General features: G+C 63.3%; 2 protein-coding genes across 6 annotated transcripts; both read left to right on the forward strand.

Moving 5' to 3' along the window:
* The first annotated feature begins 625 nt into the window (after positions 1–625).
* HEPACAM (hepatic and glial cell adhesion molecule) lies at positions 626–6260 on the forward strand. Its single transcript, XM_068167254.1, is given in 8 exon segments — positions 626–741; positions 744–864; positions 3857–4198; positions 4418–4699; positions 4807–4900; positions 5358–5431; positions 5517–5587; positions 5838–6260. Coding segments are annotated over 8 exon segments (1323 nt in total). The 5' UTR covers positions 626–690; the 3' UTR covers positions 6126–6260.
* Positions 6261–6337: 77 nt separating this feature from the next.
* On the forward strand, positions 6338–17420 carry ROBO4 (roundabout guidance receptor 4). Of its 5 annotated transcripts, XM_068167250.1 has the most exons (20): positions 6338–9591; positions 9716–9760; positions 10512–10790; positions 10866–11004; positions 11080–11207; positions 12070–12167; positions 12292–12511; positions 12598–12719; positions 13417–13588; positions 13664–13814; positions 13904–14034; positions 14582–14740; positions 14858–14932; positions 15023–15155; positions 15236–15730; positions 15818–16117; positions 16198–16470; positions 16551–16876; positions 16992–17120; positions 17217–17420. In XM_068167250.1, the coding sequence occupies exons 1-20, from the start codon at positions 8559–8561 to the stop codon at positions 17360–17362; spliced, it is 4554 nt and encodes a 1517-aa protein (XP_068023351.1). In that variant the 5' UTR covers positions 6338–8558; the 3' UTR covers positions 17363–17420. The 5 variants fall into 5 exon arrangements, with proteins under 5 accessions (XP_068023351.1, XP_068023347.1, XP_068023350.1 ...); XM_068167246.1 differs by having other exon boundaries at positions 14858–15155; XM_068167249.1 differs by having other exon boundaries at positions 14858–15155; positions 16551–16764.
* Positions 17421–17673: the final 253 nt, after the last annotated feature.

Raw genomic sequence — 17673 nt, forward strand, 5'->3', positions numbered from 1 at the left:
ATCCTCCCAAAACACCCTCCAGCAGCACCCCCCCCGTAACACCCCACCCCAAAAGCCACCCCCAAACCATCTCCACCATGCTGGGTTCAGATATTTGGGGTCCTCAGTCCCCTTTGGGGGGCTTTGGAGCCTCCCTGGTGGGGGGCTTGGGGGTGGCTCACTGGGGTGATGAGTTTGGAGGAGCTCAGAGGGGGGTTGGAAGCCGCCCCGGGCATCCTGCCCCGCACCCTGCTGCCCTATTCAGCGGTGCCCGGGGAACCGGCACTAATTGGCACCGGAGCTGGAATGAAGCCTGGATGCGATCACAGCCTCGCATTAAAGCCGGGGAAGCAAACAGAAAAAGGGGGAAAGCTCCACCTGGGGGGGTGGGAGGGGGTGTCCAGCTTCCCGGATCCCCCCTCCGCAAGATACCCTCAACTTCATGTGATGCTCAGAGCCCTAAATCCCACGGGACTGTGCACAGAGAGGGTGGAAAACCTCACCCAGGCTTGATGGGGTGATGCCCCCGACCTCTAGCATCACCCTAGGGTGGGGAAAACATGGGAAAGGTGGCTGCGAAGAGGGGAGGGAAATAGCAAATTTAGTGTTTTTGCCCCAAATAAATGTCAGCTCGAGGCCGCTGGGAAGGCGAAAGCCGCCGGGACACAGAGTTCTATTGAGAGAGGACAAAAAAAAGAGGGAATAAACTCAATGGGCCGGGCGGAACGCCAAGCCGGGAGCGCCGAGGGACGTGCCCGGAGTAGGGAAGCGAAGGGATTCGGGGGGCGAGCCTGCCCGAAATGTGGGGAGCGCTGGGCGCCCCGCGGGGCCACCCCGTTCCCCCCTGCTTGCTGCCGGTGACCTGGCTCCTGGCGCTGCACGCAGGTAGGGCGAGTTCCCAGCTTTCCGCCGGCTTTCCCTTTCCCCGTGGGCTTCCCCATTTCCCTCTGGGGTTCTCCCATTTTCTCCTGGGGTCTCAGGGCGGGGGGGATCCGGATGGAGGATGGTGGGAGGGGGCCGAGCAGGGTGGTGGGACCCGGCGATGGGAGGGTTTGGGAGGGGGGTTGCTGCGCCGTCGAGCATCCCCCTCCGCCTGGGAGAGGGGGAAATAGGGGGAAATCGGGAATCAATCCAGGCAAAAGCAGCTGCCTCCCGGAGCCGAGCGGCTGCTGCCCGAGGGTGAATCCATCACTCCCCTCTCCAGCTTTCTGCCTTTCCCCAAACCCCCTTGTTGCTCATTTTTCAGCTCCCCCAAAACTCCTTACTCATCCTTCAGCTTTCCCAAAGCCCCTGGGTTTCATCCCATTCCTTGGTTCGCTTCTGTCTGTCGCACCCTGCTGCACCCCCCCCCCACACGTTCCTCTCCTGCACCCCCACACTCCGGGGGTTCAACAGGCCCCAGACTGCCTGAGCCCAGACCCAGCCACGCCGGACAACCACCTGCAGCCTTTTGGCACCGGTTTCTCCACCTTGGCACCCCCCAAACCCAGCCCCACAGAGGCCCTGATTGCCTCAGGATGCAAACCAAAGCTGATGGACTTGCACAATGCCCCCCGACCACACCTGGGGCACCCCAAACCCTCTGCTCTGCTTTTGCCTAAAGAAAACAGCACTTCCCCCCCTCCCCAATGGCTGAAAGATGAGGATTTTGGTAGGGGATTTTTAACCAAAAGCAAGCAGGAGGGGTGGGAGATCTCCAGCCCTACACCTGGAACGCTGCCCCAGGCATTTAACTGACCTCAGCTTTCTCATGGAGTGGAGGAGAAAAATGCACAGTTGGGTTAAAAAAAGCAAAGAAACGGTTGAGCAGCAATTCGGGGGCGCACAGGTGGCCCTTAAAGCTGCACCGGGGCTGCCTCCCCCATGGGGATCACCTCAGTTTTGGGGCTGGGGGGCTCTGGGGGCTGAGCTGGGAGGGCAGACGGCCGGAGCCGGCACGGCCGCTGCATACCAATAGGTCTCATGACTCCTCTGGGCTTGTTTGGAGCCTTTCTTGTGCCCTCCCCAGCTGCTTTTCCCACTCTCCTCCCCCCGTCAATATGTGGTTTGTTCACCACCCGATGACGGCACCCAGCGGGGGGGCACGGCTGAGACCCCCAGGGCAGTGAGGGGGGGGGGGTGTAAGACGATGGCATTTTGGTGGTTTGGGCTGTACCCCCCAAAAAATATCTCCCCCCCCCCCCCCCCCCATTTTTAAAGTTCTTTTGGGGGCTCAAAAGCAGCAGTGGTTGTGTGCCCACCCTCCAGATGCAGCTTTGCATCAGGGCAGGGGGCATCTGGCTGCATCAGGGCATCCAATGGGGTTGGGGAGGGGGTGCAATAATCCCCCTCCCCCGCAATTTTTGGGGTGTTTCATGCATCTTTGCTAAAGGTTGCACTGAGCTGGCTGCAGGAGGGCTCCCAAGCCCTCCTTGGGGGCGATGCACAGAATGAGTCATGGAACAGCTTGGGTAGGAAGGGACCTCAAAGATCACTGCCAGGAGTGCAGAGGGCTGCAGCAGCCTGGCTGCAGGAGACCACACACAGCCTGCAGCTGTTGGGGGGAAGGTAGGGGTCTTTGCACAGGGTTGGTTGCATCGACCCAGCAACAGGAGGTCTCCCATCTTCCATGCAGCTTTTGGGGGTGATGCAAAGGGCTGCACTGACACCCCCCCCCCCCTTCATCCTAGGCCTGATGCACTTGTTGACCCCGGGGGAGGGTCTCCCATGCACACCTGGGGGCATGGTTCAAGCATTTTTGCAGGGCATTGCATCATGCCCCTGCTCCTCCGCTGATGCGAGTCTTGGGCTGATGCATGCACCTTGCATCAACATGGCTGCAGGAGTGCTCCTACGCCCCACCCCCCCTGCAGTTTTGGGGTGATGCAGGCATCTCTGCAGAGAGTTGGTTGCACCAGACCAGGAAGAGGAGGTATCCCACCTCTCATGATTTTGGGGGTCATGCATCTTTGCAAAGGGTGGCATTGACACCCCCTCACCCCGGGCTCCAAGTGCTTTTGGGGGTGAGGCAGGCATTTAGCTTTTGTTGCAGCAGCCTGGCTGCAGGACAGCTCCCAGCCCCATGCAGGTCTGGGGATGATGGATGCATCATGGCAGAGGGTCACATCAGCTCAGCTGCAAGACACTTCCTGTCCCACTCCCCCACCATTTTTAGGGCTAGATGCAAAAGGGTTGGTTGCCTCAGCCTGGACACAGGAGTGCCCCCACCCCGATGCGGTTTTGGGGCTGATTCCTGCTTCTGTGCAAAGGGCTGCATTGAGCTGGCTGCCTGCAGCCAGGGTTCCCACAGCCCAGTGCAGTTTTGGGGGTGATGCAGAGAGTGAGTCAGAGAATGTCTTGGGGTGGGAGGAACCTTAAAGATCATCAGATTCCAGCCCACTCTGCCATGGGCAGGGACCCCTCCCACCAGCCCAGGTTGCTCAAGGCCTCATCCAGCCTGGCCTTGAACACCTCCAGGGAGGAGGCAGCCACAGCTTCCCTGGGCAACCTGTGCCAGTGTCTCCCCACCCTCACGCTCAAGAATTTCTTCCTGATCTCCAGTTTCAACCTCCCCTGCTCCAGTTTCAAACCATTGCCCCTCATCCTGTCACCCCAGGCCCTTCTAAACAGCCCCTTCCCAGCTCTCCCGCAGCCCCCTTCCACTCCTGGAAGGCCACAAAGAGTTGCACAGATCCCCTCCATGCCCGGTGCCCTTTCTGGGGTGACGTGGACATCTTCACAAGGAGCTGGCACTGCAGTCAGTACCCCACTGCCAGGATACATTTTGGGGGTGCTCAGCACTTCCCATTGCTGCTTACCCTCTGGCCCATGGGAGGGGGCAGCCCAGCCGGCATCCACGCCCCACTGTCTGTCCCTCTCTCCCGCACCCCACGCCCAGGTCTGCTGGCAGGGGTGAACATCACCAGCCCCACGCCGCTGGTGCGGGGCACGGCGGGCAAGGCGGCGCTGCTCTCGGTGCGCTACGCCAGCGCCAGCGCCGACAAGCCGGTGGTGAAGTGGCAGCTGAAGAGGGACAAGCCTGTGACCGTCGTGCAGTCCATCGGCACCGAGATCATCGGCAACCTGCGGCCCGACTACCGCGACCGCATCCGGGTGCTGGAGAACGGCTCCCTGCTGATCAGCCCCCTGCAGCTGGCCGACGAGGGCGCCTACGAGGTGGAGGTCTCCATCACCGACGACACCTTCACGGGCGAGAAGACCATCAACCTCACTGTGGACAGTAAGGGCCAGAGGCTGGCTGGTGGAGGTTGGGTTCTCCAAGGGATGCCTTCCCTCACCACTCTTCGGGAGGGGTTTCTCCAGACGGGAGATGGGTTTGGGGGTTCAACCACCCCACGCGGTCAAATTCCACTCCCGGCGCCGTGTCCCTTCTCACCCCCGCTGGGTTCACCTACCCCCTGGCACTAAACATCACCGAGACTCTCCTGCTTGCCCACAGTCCCCATCTCGAAGCCACAGGTGCTGGTGGCCTCCTCAACAGTGCTGGAGCTCAGCGAGTTCTTCACGCTCAACTGCTCGCACGAGAACGGCACCAAGCCCACCTACACCTGGCTGAAGGACGGGCGGCCGCTGAGCAACGACTCGCGCCTGCTCCTCTCGCCCGACCAGAAGATCCTCACCATCACCCGTGTCCTCATGGCCGACGACGACGTCTACAGCTGCCTGGTGGAGAACCCCATCAGCCACGGCCGCAGCGTCCCCGTCAAGCTCACCGTCTACCGTAAGCCACTCGCCGTCCCCTCCGCGCCTGCGGGGCTTGGCTGTCCCTGGCAGATGCTCCCAGATACAGTTCTGGGGGGGTTGTCCCTCCTCGTTCTTTTCCTCCAGGTCGGAGCTCCCTCTACATCATCCTCTCCACTGGGGGCATCTTTCTCCTTGTCACCCTGGTGACTGTTTGTGCCTGCTGGAAACCCTCCAAGAAGTATGTCTGGGGAGGATGCTGGAGCTAGATAGAGTTCCTCATGTCCCATCTTGTCCTATCCTGTCCCATCCCATCTCTTCCTATTCTGTCTTGTCCTGTCACATCACATCGCACCTCAGCCATCCAACCTCAACAATTCTGTCAGTGGTGGGCTTGGCAGTGTCAGGTTTATGGTTGGACTTGATGACCTTAAAGGTCTTTTCCAACCTATATGATTGAGTGATTCTACAATCCCATTCCATCCCATCTTGTCCTTTCTTATCTCCTTTATTTCCATCCCATTTCATCTTGACCTAATCCATCCCATCCCATCCCATCTTGACCCACCATGATCCATCCCATCTCATCTCATCCATCCCACCTCTCCCTCACCGCATCCCTGTACCCTTAGCTGAGCCATGGGCAGTCCCCCTGCCACTCCACTGCATTGCCTCCCCATGTCCCCTCCCTCCCCCAGGGACAAGCGGCAGGCAGAGACCCAACCAGCCTCGGAGTACACGGAGCAGGACGAGGAGCGCCTGAAGCATGAGAGTGAGTCCCAGCCCCATGGCGGTGGCAGGTTGGCCAAGGCCAAGGATACCAACATGGTGACCATGCCCTTGCCTCCTCCCCACAGCTGAGGGCATCCCACGGAGCGGAGAGCACGAGCGCAAGAACCCAGTAGCCTTGTACATCCTGAAGGACAAGGTGAGAGGCCAGCAGCAGGCAGCAGCAGGCCAGCAGGCAGCAGCGGCCAGCAGGCAGCGCCAGGCCAGCAGCAGCAGGCACCAGCAGCCAGCAGCAGGCAGCAGTGGCAGCCAGAAGGTAGCAGCAGCAGGCGGTACCAGCAGCAGGCAGTAGCAGGCCAGCAGGCAGCGGCAGCGGCAGTAGTAGCAGCAGGCAGCAGCGGCAGGCAGCAGCGGGCCCCGCACGCTTCCCACGCTCTGCTCTCTTGCAGGACTCGCCGGAGGCAGAGGAGGACTCCCCGCCGGAGCCCCGCGGCACCGTGGAACCGGCTTACAGCAGCACGCCGGTACCGGCGGCCGGTCGCTCGCCGGGGCCGGTCGGGCGCTCGACTCGGCGCTACCATCGCTCCCCGGCTCGCTCCCCGGCCTCGGCGCGGCCGCACAGGTCCCCGCCAGGCTCCCCGGCGCGGGCGCGTGGGGCCCCGCGGCTGCTGCGGACTGCCGGCGTCCACATCATCCGGGAGCAGGAGGAGGCCAACGCCGTGGAGATCAGCGCCTGAGCAGGGCGGACGTGTGCGCCCCGGCGGCGAGCGAGAGCGGGCGGGCGGGAGGGACACCGGCGCGGCTCCGCTCCCGCCCCCGGGCATCGCGCGGCTCGGCGTAAAGTCACTAATTTGCTATTGATCCCACCCGGAGCTCCCCTCTTCCGTCCCTGTCTTCCCGGGGTGCCACTTCCATGGTTTGCTCGCCGGGACGAGCGTGCGGGGAGCGCGCGTGGGCTGCGAGCGAGCGAGTGTGCCATGCACAGAGAGCCTGCAGAGAGGGCACCGAGCGTGCAGAGTGTGCACAGAGAGCCTGCAGAGCGGGCACCGAGCGTGCAGAGTGTGCACAGGGCATGCAGAGAGGGCACCGAGCGTGCAGAGTGTGCACAGAGAGCCTGCAGAGAGGGCACCGAGCGTGCAGAGTGTGCGCAGGGCATGCAGAGAGGGCACCGAGTGTGCAGTGTGCACAGAGAGCCTGCAGAGAGGGCACCGAGCGTGCAGAGTGTGCACAGAGAGCCTGCAGAGAGGGCACCGAGCGTGCAAAGTGTGCACAGAGAGCCTGCAGAGCGGGCACCGAGCGTGCAGAGTGTGCACAGAGAGCCTGCAGAGAGGGCACCGAGCGGGCAGAGTGTGCACAGAGAGCCTGCAGAGAGGGCACCGAGCGTGCACAGAGAGCCTGCAGAGAGGGCACCGAGCGTGCAGTGTGCACACAGGGCATGCAGAGAGGGCACCGAGCGTGCAGAGTGTGCACAGGGCATGCAGAGAGGGCACCGAGCGTGCAGAGTGTGCACAGGGCATGCAGAGAGGGCACCAAGCGTGCAGAGTGTGCACAGGGCATGCAGAGAGGGCACCGAGCGTGCAGAGTGTGCGCGGCATGCAGAGAGGGCACAGGGCATGCAGAGAGGGCACAGGGTGTGCAGAGTGTGCATGGAGCATGCAGAGTGTGCACGGAGCATGCAGAGGGCACACACAGTGTGAAGGAGGGAGCACAGGGCATGCAGAGTCTGCCTGCAGCATACAGAGAGTGAGCTCATGCACCGTGCAGAGCGAGCAGGCACTGAGAGTGCAGAAAGAGTATGCAAGCAGCATGAGGAGAAAGCATGCATGGAGCGTGCAAGGCAGAATACACGGAGCATGCAAAGAGAAAGTGTGTAGAGGGAGCATGCAGAGAGAACATGCACACCCTGAGCAGAGAGAGCAGTCACGGAGCACGCAGCAAGCGTGTGTGCACTGCACGAGAGAGAGTGTGCATGGAGTGTGCAGGAGGGAATGCACAGAGTGAGTGGAGAGAGCATGCAGGCACTGAGCAGAGAGGAAACAGAGCATGCCAGAAGGCATGTGTGAGGTGTGCAGAGGGAGCATGCATGGAGCATGCAAGAAGGTGTGCAGAGTGTTAAGCGTGTGCATGGAGTGTGCAAAAGGGCATGTGGAGAAAATGTCCACACAGCAGGCAGAGAGCATGCACAGAGCATACAGATGGATGTGTAGAGCATGCAGAAAGACTGCATGGAACATGCAAGAGGGTGTGTACAAGGCATGCAGAGAGAGCATGCTCACACAGAGAGCCCATCTCAGAGCCTGTGGAAGGACATGCATGGAGTGTGCAGAGAAAGCACACAGAGCATGCAAAGGGACATGTATGAAGTGTGGACATGTATGAAGTGTGCAGAATGCAGGCAGAGAGAGCAGACGTGCACAGGGATCAGTCAGAGCATGCAGCAAGAGCATGCAGAGAGAGCAGGCACAGTGCACAGAGAGCAATCATGGAGCATGCAGAGTGCATGTGGAGAACGTGGAGAGAGTGTGCAGCTGAGGCTGCATGGATTGTGTGGAGAGTGTGGAGAAAGCATGCACAGAGTGTGCAGAGCTTGCCTGGAGACTGCAGGAGTGAAAGCATGCAGAAAGCCTGCAGAGCATACACAGAGCATGCAGGGAGGAGCATGAGAGCATAGCACAGAGGAAGCTTGCAGCAGAACATTCAGAGTGTGCAGCATTGGCTTAGGGCATGCATGGGTGGTGCAGTGAGCATGTGTGGAGCACACAGTGAGCGTGCAGGGTGCAGGCACAGAGCTTGCATGCAGCGCACAGAAGGGAAGCACACAACGAGCATGCAGCTGCGACTGCACACAGCATGCAGAGGTGCGCAGGGAGCACACACAGCACACCCAGTGCCTCACACACGTGTGCCAGGGCGCCAAGCCCCCCGGCACAGCACCCGGTGCTGGGGGAGCGCTCCGCCTGCCGGCTCACCCCAGCACACAGGCAACCTGCCTGGGGGGACTCCCTTCCTCCCCGCAGCCCTGCCCTGGCTGCACCGTCCCCTGCACAGAGGCCTGAAGCCCAGGTGAACCAGAGAGCACCGGCCAAGCGAGCTGAGCCCCACAGCTTGTTCACTCAGGTCCCCACTGATGGCATCCCCAGCCCAGAGCTTGTTCGCTCTGGTCCCCACTGATGGCGTCCCCAGCCCAGAGCTTGTTCACTCTGGTCCCTGCTGGTGGTGTCCCCAGCCCAGAGCTTGTTCACTCTGGTCCCTGCTGGTGGTGTCCCCAGCCCAGAGCTCATTCACTCTGGTCCCTGCTGGTGGTGTCCCCAGCCCAGAGCTCGTTCACTCTGGTCCCTGCTGGTGGTGTCCCCAGCCCAGAGCTTGTGGTGTCCCCAGCCCAGAGCTTGTGGTGTCCCCAGCCCAGAGCTTGTTCACTCTGGTGCCTGCTGGTGGTGTCCCCAGCCCAGAGCTTGTTCACTCTGGTCCCTGCTGGTGGTGTCCCCAGCCCAGAGCTTGTTCACTCTGGTCCCTGCTGGTGGTGTCCCCAGCCCAGAGCTCATTCACTCTGGTCCCTGCTGGTGGTGTCCCCAGCCCAGAGCTCGTTCACTCTGGTCCCTGCTGGTGGTGCCCCCAGCCCAGAGCTTGTTCACTCTGGTCCCTGCTGGTGGTGTCCCCAGCCCAGAGCTCGTTCACTCTGGTCCCTGCTGGTGGTGTCCCCAGCCCAGAGCTCATTCACTCTGGTGCCTGCTGGTGGTGTCCCCAGCCCAGAGCTTGTTCACTCTGGTCCCTGCTGGTGGTGTCCCCAGCCCAGAGCTCATTCACTCTGGTCCCTGCTGGTGGTGTCCCCAGCCCAGAGCTCGTTCACTCTGGTCCCTGCTGGTGGTGTCCCCAGCCCAGAGCTCATTCACTCTGGTCCCTGCTGGTGGGGGGGAATTAATTTCTTTGGATTAATTAAAGTCATTAACCACTGGTGTCCCCAACCCCACCTCCTCTGGGTGCCGCTCACCGCTGTGGCTGGCCCCAGCTCTTTGTGTGTCCATCGCGGTCCATCCCCCCCCATCACTTCCCGGCTCCCGTGTCCGGCTATTGTCCCCCCCCATCCGGAGCTGGATCCGGCTCCGGTGCTGGTGCAGGGCAGGAAGGCTCCCAGGGCCGGCATGGCAGGCGGCTGGGCCGCGGCGCTGGCCTTGGGGCTCTGCCTCACTGCAACGCGCCGGGGAGGTGAGTACGGCCCCCGAGGCTGAGGGGGAACCCCCAACCCCAAAACTTCCTCCACCCACCCCAAAACCCCACCAGGGTTGTGCCTGCTTGGTGCACCCACCACTGCCATGTCACCACCCCACAGGCTGCCACCCCCCTGGCACAGCCACGGCCCCCCAGAGCACAGCTGGTAAGGACACCTCGGGGGGTGGGGGGACCCCAAAAATCCTGTGTTGTCCCCACCCCACGTCCCTTCCCATCCTGTGGTGTGTGCATGTCCCCCATGGCATCCCCTCCTCACCCATATCCTGTGGTCCTCTACTGTGGTGTCCCCTCTCCACTCTTGGTGTCACCCCCTCCACCTATGGTGTTTCCCCCACCCATGATGTTCCCCTCCACATCCACGGTGTCTCCATACCCATGGTGTCCTCCCACCCAGGGCATCCTCTCCCCACTTACGCTGTCCCCATCCCCACGGCATATTTGCCTCACCAGTTATGTCCCCTCCCCGCCCGTGGTCTGTATCCCCCACCATGGTGTCCCCTCCCTACCCATGGTTTCCCTACCCCACCCCAGCTGTCCCTACCTCTTCATGGTGTCCCCTTCCTAACCACGGTGTGCCTCCCCACACCCATTACCCTCCCCTCACCATGTATGGTGTCCCCTCACCCACTGTGTCCCCTCCTCACCCATCGTGTCCCCTCCTCACCCATCGTGTCCCCTCCTCACCCATCATGTCCCCTCCTCACCCATCGTGTCCCCTCCTCACCCACTGTGTCCCCTCCTCACCCATCGTGTCCCCACCCATTCTGTTTGTGCTGCTTCCAAGATGTCTCCTCCCCACCCATGGTGTCACCCTACAATCCGTGGTGTTTCCCGACCCATGGTGCCCCCTCCCCACCCCTGATGCCCCCAGTCATGATGTGCCCTCCCCACGCCAGTGCTGCGGGACAACTTCCGCCTGCAGCCGGGTGATTTGGTGGCCACGGCCGGCCAAGTGCTGGAGCTGGACTGTGTGCCCCCCTCGGGCCACCCCGAGCCCCGGGTCACCTGGAAGAAGGATGGGGTGAGCTTGGACCTGGCGGGTGGCCGCTACGTGGTCACCAAGGGGAAGCTGAAGGTGGCCCCGGCGCGACGCAGCGACTCGGGGCTCTACGTCTGCGTGGCAGCCAACGCAGCGGGCGAGAGGCAGAGCCGTGGTGCCCGTGTCTCTGTCCTGGGTAAGCCAAGGGTCCTCTGTGGGTGGTGGATGTCAGGCCCGACCTTGGTGCCATGTTCCTGATGTCACCCAACAGAGAAGCCGACCATTGTACGGCGCCCGAGTGACACCGTGGTGGCGGCTGGCAGCACCGTGGAGCTGGGCTGCGGCGCCCAAGGTGATCCGATGCCGCGGGTACAGTGGCACAAGGAGCGTGGGGACCTCCCCTGGGGCAGGTAGGTGGTGGTAGGGTGGAGGTGGCCCATCCCCAGGGGTGAAGAGGGTGCTGATGGACAGCTGGTGACCCACAGGCACGAGGTGGACCAGGAGAACACGCTGCGCCTGCACGCCGTGGTGCCCGCCGACGCCGGCACCTACGTGTGCACGGCCCAGAGCCAGCTGGGCACCGCCGCCGCCACCGCTCGCCTCCGTGTCGAGGGTCAGTCCTGGCACCTCCAGGGCCTTCACCGCCTTCTGGGAGTCTATGTGGGGGGAGCTGTCTGACAGCGTCCATCTCATGGGGTTCATCCAAGCGTAGTCTATCCAAAGAGGGGTCCAGCCGAGAAGGTCAGCCAAGGGGTACCCCAGAGGGGACCATCCAAGGAGGTCTAACTATGGGGAGTCCATCCAGAGGCATCCATCCAAAGGGGTCCATCAAGAAGGAGTCCACCCAGCTGAGTCATCTAAGGGGGTCCGTTCCAGGAAGGTCCATTGCAGGGAGCACTTCTGAAAGGGGATTGGGACCCACCTCAGGAGGTCCATCTGAAAGCATCCATCCAACCAGACCCATCTAAGGGCTCCACCCAAACATGGAAGGGGGTCCATCCAAGGCAGTCCAGTCAGCTGGGGGTACATCCAAGAGGATCTGTTCAGGACGGTCCTTCTAAAGGGGATTCATCCAAGGGGGTTCCCCCAAGAGGATGCATTTAGGGCATCTGAGTGAGTGAGGGATCTGTTAAAGGGGAATCCAGCAACAGGTACCTGTCCAAGGGGTCCATCTGAGAGGGATGCATCAGTGAAAGTCTATCATGGGGTCCATCAAAGGAGGCCCATCCAAGAGGGGTCCATCAAGGTTGTCTGTCCAAGGGTGTCCATCCAAGAGGAGACCATCCAAAGGGTCCATTTGAGCAGGTCCAGCTGGGCAGACATCAGGGTCTGCATGCATGGGGAGACATCAGGGTCTGCATGCATGGGGAGACATCAGGGTCTGCATGCATGGCTCTCAGGAGTGGGTGCATGGGCAGGCACTGCAGGACCTTGCTCTGGCCCGGTGCTGCTGGTAGCCTCCCTCTGCCTCACAGGCCGGCGGGAGGCAGCACCGAGAGACCTTCTGGCCATGAGGCCTCACCTGGACAACGTCACCATGCTGCCCCCTGCTGCCGTCCAGCTGCGCTGGCAGGTTGGTGTGGTGCTGGCATGGCCACTCCAGAGCGCTGCAGTGGGGCACAGGGATGAGGCTGAGGCTCCATCCCCAAGTCCCACCTGGTCCCACCACGCCTCGTAACCCCTCCCATCTTCTCCAGATGTTGCCACCAGTGCCAGCACTGGTGAGCTTCATGGTGCTGTACCGCTCCCTGCTCCCCACCAGCACCTCCTGGGTCCAACATGATGCTGGCAAGTTGCTCAGCACCATCATCCCCCAGCTCCGCAGGGGCCACCAGTACGAGTTCAAGGTCCGACCCTACGCCGGTGGGACCCAAGGCTTGGACAGCAACAGTAGGCACCTCTGGATACCTGAGGAAGGTGGGTTGGGGGCCTCAGGGATGCCCAGGTGGAGGATGGGAGTTCACCTGGAGGGTCCCAGCGGTCTCAGCACCCTGTCCCGGCAGTGCCGAGCGCCGCGCCCCAGCGTGTCACCGTGGGCCGGGCTGAGGCGGGGAACGGCACCGTGGTCGTCAGCTGGGAGCCTCCTCCTCCTGAGGCCCACAATGGCATCATCCAGGGCTACAAGGTTTGGGGTGACGTGGGGGGCAGGTGGGGCAGTGGGACCCCTAGCCTAGGAAGGTCCATCCAAGGGGTCTGTTGAAGGAGGGCCATGAAAGGAGGGAGCCCATCAAAGGTGGGGATCTACCCAGGGGTGGCTCCCCAGGGAGTGCCTGTCCAAGGGGGATGCATCCAAGAGGGATCTTGACAAAAAGGTTCACCCAAAGGGGCTAACCAAGGGGAGGGTCCATCCCAGGAGATCCATCCAAGGGGTCAGTGTAAAGAAGGGGTTCATCCAAGTGGATCTAACCCAAGGAGGTCCTTTCACGAGGGTTCAGCCAAGGGAATCCATCCGGAGAGGTCATCCAAGGCATCTGTCCATCTGTTGATGGAGGTCATCTAAGGGACCCATCCAAGAGACATTCATCCTAGGGGGTCCATCTCAGGGGCTTCATCCAAGAAGGCCATGCAAGGGGGCCAGTCCTGTTGGGATCCATCAATGGGGGCCCATCAAGGGGATTCATCTAAGGGGGTCCATCCAGGGGGGTCTGTGCAAGGGATGTTGACCTGAGGGGGTCTATGCAAAGGGATCTATCTCCGGGGGATCCATCGATGGGGGTCCACCAAGAGGATTCACCTGAGGGCCACCATGCAGAGAGCTCAGCCCTGTTGGGGCCCATCAAGGGGATCCACCCGAGGGCACTCATCCTCTCGGTGCCTGCCAGGTGTGGTCAATGGGCGAGGGCTGGCAGCGCCCCACCAACAGGACGGTGGACGGAGGCACATGCCGGGTGGAGGCTCTGCTCCCCAGCCCTGCCGCCGAGTTCTGCGTCCAGGTGGCAGCCTTCAACAGCGCGGGGCTGGGGGTGCCCAGCAATGCCACCTGCAGCGTCCTGGGTAGGGGACGGGGAGGGAGCAGGGTGGAGGGGGGCAAAGTGGTGGCACTGTGTGACTCTGGTGGGACCCTGGCAGGGCTGCCGGCTGGGAGCGGCGGCGTGGGGGGGCTGCTGCGGCAGCCTGCGGTCATCGCGGCCGCCGGCTCGCTGCTCTGGTTGGCCCTGCTCGCCCTCCTCCTCCTCCTCTGCCAGCGTCGAGCCAGCCAGGACGCCGCAGCTCGTCACAGGTGAGCAGTGATGGGTCGGGGGAGACATGGCAGGAGGTTCCCCGACGTGGTGGGGATGGGACAACCTGATGGCACCTCTTGGCCGGCAGGCTGGTGGCTGGTGACTCACCGTGGCTTGGTGGCCCCTGGAAGCCTGGTTGTGCCCCCGGGAACCTCAGCAGCAGCAGCAGCCTCAGCAGCCGGCTGCTGGGCAGCGATGGACGGGACCCCCACCCCTCCAGTGAGCTCCGGGTCTTGGACCCGCTCCTAGTGCCATGGGACCCCCTCCTAGTGCCATGGGACCCCCACCCCTCCAGTGAGCTCTGGGTCTTGGACCCCCTCCTAGTGCCATGGGACCCCCTCCCAGTGCCATGGGACCCCCACCCCTCCAGTGAGCTCTGGGTCTTGGACCCCCTCCTAGTGCCATGGGACCCCCACCCAGTGCCATGGGACCCCCACCCCTCCTGTGAGCTCCGGGGCTCAGACCCTCTCCCACTGCCGTGGGACCCTCATCCCTTCAGTGAGCCTTGTGGAGGCTGGGACCCACACTCCTCCCAGTGACCACCCCCGGGACTCCCACTCACTCCCTAGGATCCTCACAAGGTGCTATGGGACCAATGCAGGCTGCCCAGTATCCCTCACCCCATGCCTGGGACGCCCCCACCATGGGACCCCCACCTGGGTGTTGCATCTCTGCAGTTGACAGGGACGTGGGGACAGACAGAGCCGAGGGCAAAAGGGACGAGGGACAGCACCCATGGGTGCCCTGACCTTTCTTGTCCTTCCAGCCCTGTCCTTGGAGCCAAGCCTGGGTCCTCCAACACCCTCCACCCGCAGCAGCCTCCGCGGGGGCCACCCCGGGCCCCTCGGGGACACAGGGCACCCCGGGGTGCGTGCCTCACCCAGCACCCCCGGCCCGGCACCCTGGGAGCGCCTCCGCAAGCGAGGTGGGTATGGGGGACAGCGGCCGTGAGGGGACAGGGGGCCGTGAGGGGACAGGGGGCCGCGAGGGGACAGGGGGCCGCGGGGAGGTGGCTCACGGCTCCGTGTCCCCCACCCCGCAGAGCTGCAGCAGGTACACAGCACCCCCCTGCCCACGGGCGGCCCCGGCCGTGGCCCCGGCACAGGCAGCGCAGCAGGTGAGTGGGGGCCGGATCTGGGGCTGGCAGCTGGGTGGCCCCCGCGAAGGGGCCCCGAGGGTGACAGCGGCACCGCCGTGGCGGCTGGAGAGGACCCGTGGCGGCTGCCGGCCTTCAGCTCCCCCAAGCCGCGGCGAGGCAGCGTGTCCCTGGCCACCAGTGTCACCGCGTCACCGGCGACACCCCCGAGACCCCCCCACGCGCGGCACCCGCCGGTGACACGGTGAGTCTGAGTGTCCCCACCCTGGGGGTGCAGAGGGGCACCCCATGCTGCAAAAGCCACCCTGTCCCTTGTGCCTGCAGGTCCCCGGCCACCGGCTGCCCCAGGGACACATCCCCAGTCACCAGGTGCCCCAAGGACAGGTCCCCAGTCCCCAGGGTCCCCAGGGACAGGTCTCCAGCCACCCAGCGCCCCAAGGACACATCCCTGGTCACTGAGAGCCCCGGGGATGTGTCCCTGGTCACCAGGAACCCTGGGGAGGTGTCCCTGGCCAGCAGGCACCCCAAGGATGCATCACCGGTAACCAGGCTCCTCAGGGACATGTCACCAGCCACCAGCCACCAGAGGGACACAACCCCAGCCACCAGGCAGCCTGAGCACACGTCCCTGGTGACCAGGCACCCCAGGGACACACCACCAGTGACCAAGCACCAGAGGGACATGTCACCAGTCAGCAGGCACCCCGAAAACAAGTCCCCAGACAGTGGCCACCCAAGGGACACATCCCCAGCCACCAGGCTCCCCAAGGAGAAGTCCCCAGCCACTGGGCACTGCAGGGACAAGTTCTTGGCCACCAGGTACTGCAAGGACAAGTCTCTGGCCACCAGGCTTGCCAGGGCCCCATCACCAGTGGCCAGGCACCCGAGAGACACCTTCCTGTCCAGCAGGTACCCTGAGGACGTGTCACCAGCCACTGGCCATGCCAAGGACACATCTCCAGCCATGGGACGCCCAAGGGACATGTCCTCAGTCACCAAGAACCCTGAGAAGATGTCCCCAGGCCCTGGGCACCACAGGGACAAGTTCTTGGGCAGGAGGTACCCCAAGGACATGTCCCCAGGCAGCAGCCACCACAGGAGCCCAGCCCCAGCCAGCAGTCACCAAAGAGAGACACCACCAGCGATCAGGCAGCCTAAGGGGATGTCTCCAGTGCCTGCTCACCTCAAGGACACATCCTCGGGCAGGTACCCCAGGGACTTGTCCTTAGCTAGCAGGTGCCCCAGGAGCCCATGACCAGGCACCCAAGGGACACCTTCCTGTCCAGCAGGTACCCTGAGAACATGTCACCGCCCATGAGGCTCCCCAAGGACACATCCCCAGGCTCCAGGCACCCCGAAGAGACATCTCCAGTTGCTGGTCACCGGAGGGACACGCTCTTGGGCACCAACTACCCCCAGGACGTGTCCCTGGCCAGCAGGCACCCGAGGGACAGGTCCCTGGTCACTGGGCGCATCTCACCGGCTTCCAGCGATGGAGTCCTCACACCACAGCAGGTGGCTGAGGACCTAGAGATGGAGCAGGACACCACCTACCCCAGGTACCCCTCGTCCCCCTGGGCCACCACCACGGTGGCAGCGTCTCCTGGTGCCAGCTGTGTCCCCACCCTGTCCCTCACAGCCCTCCAGCACCCCCCACCCCACGCTCCTTCTCGCCGCTGCACACCTACGGCTACATCTACGGCCCCCCAGCCTCCGAGCTGGGCGAGGACGAGGAGGAGGAGGAAGAGGAGGAGGAAGAGCAGCCAGCAACAAGAGGCTCTCCGGAGGGGTCGCTGCTGAACGGCTGGGGGTCTGTCTCAGAGGACAACTGGGCCAGCGCCCGCTGCAGCCTGGTGAGCTCCTGCGACGGCTCCTTCCTGCTGGACGCCAGCTTCGCGCGGGCGCTGGCCGTGGCTGTCGACAGCCTCTGCCTCGGCCTCGACGACGCCGACGGAGGCTGCGGGGGTGAGCCGAGGGACCCTGCACCCCCTCTGCACCCAAGCACTACCACCCCCCCCCGGGAGGTGGCCCCATCGTGACACCATGGTGGCGACAGCATCTCCTGCCTTGTCCCCGACAGGCCTCTCGCTGCCGCCATCACCCCTGGAGAGGATCTTCTCGCCTGGGGTCCCCACCTGGGACTGGGGGGCAGCACTGGGGGTCCCCCAAAGAGCTGGGACAGAGGCAGCCATGGGCAGCCCACAGCATGGTGAGCAGTGCCCTGACGGCAGAGAGATGGGCACCAGGGGCTGGGGGGGGGTCGCCTGTTGGGGGGGTGCTGGAAGATGTCCCCTTTGCTTTGCAGGTGGCCAGGGGACAGGGAGTGGCAGCCCCTGCTCCAGGGCAGGCGGGGAGCTGGGGACAGAAGGGACAGGAGCATGGCGGTCCCCAGGGCGTCAGACATGGCGAGGCCAGGGTCCCCTTGGCTCAGCTAAATTCCAGCTTTATTAAGTGGTTCCCCCAAAAGGGGCTCTGCTAGCAAAAGTCACCCACAAAGGGTAGGTGGCACCAACGTGGGTGGCTGTCCTCCCGGTGTCCCTGTCCTCCCAGGTGCCCTCTTCCTTCCCATGCCCTCCTTCCCAAGTATCCTCATGCCCCCAGTCACCCTCATCCAGCCCAAGTGCCATTGCCCATCCCAAGTGTCCTCATCCTTCCCCAGTGTCCCCATCCTTGTCCTCCCCAAGTGGCACCATCCCTCCCCATGGGCCTCATCCCTCCCCAACATCCTCACTCTCCCCTGGTGTCCTTTTCCTCCAGGATCC

This window comes from Melanerpes formicivorus, unplaced genomic scaffold (assembly GCF_026170545.1).
Source record: "Melanerpes formicivorus ecotype bairdi unplaced genomic scaffold, bMelFor1.0.p_v2 SCAF_114, whole genome shotgun sequence".
Classification (NCBI taxonomy): domain Eukaryota; kingdom Metazoa; phylum Chordata; class Aves; order Piciformes; family Picidae; genus Melanerpes; species Melanerpes formicivorus.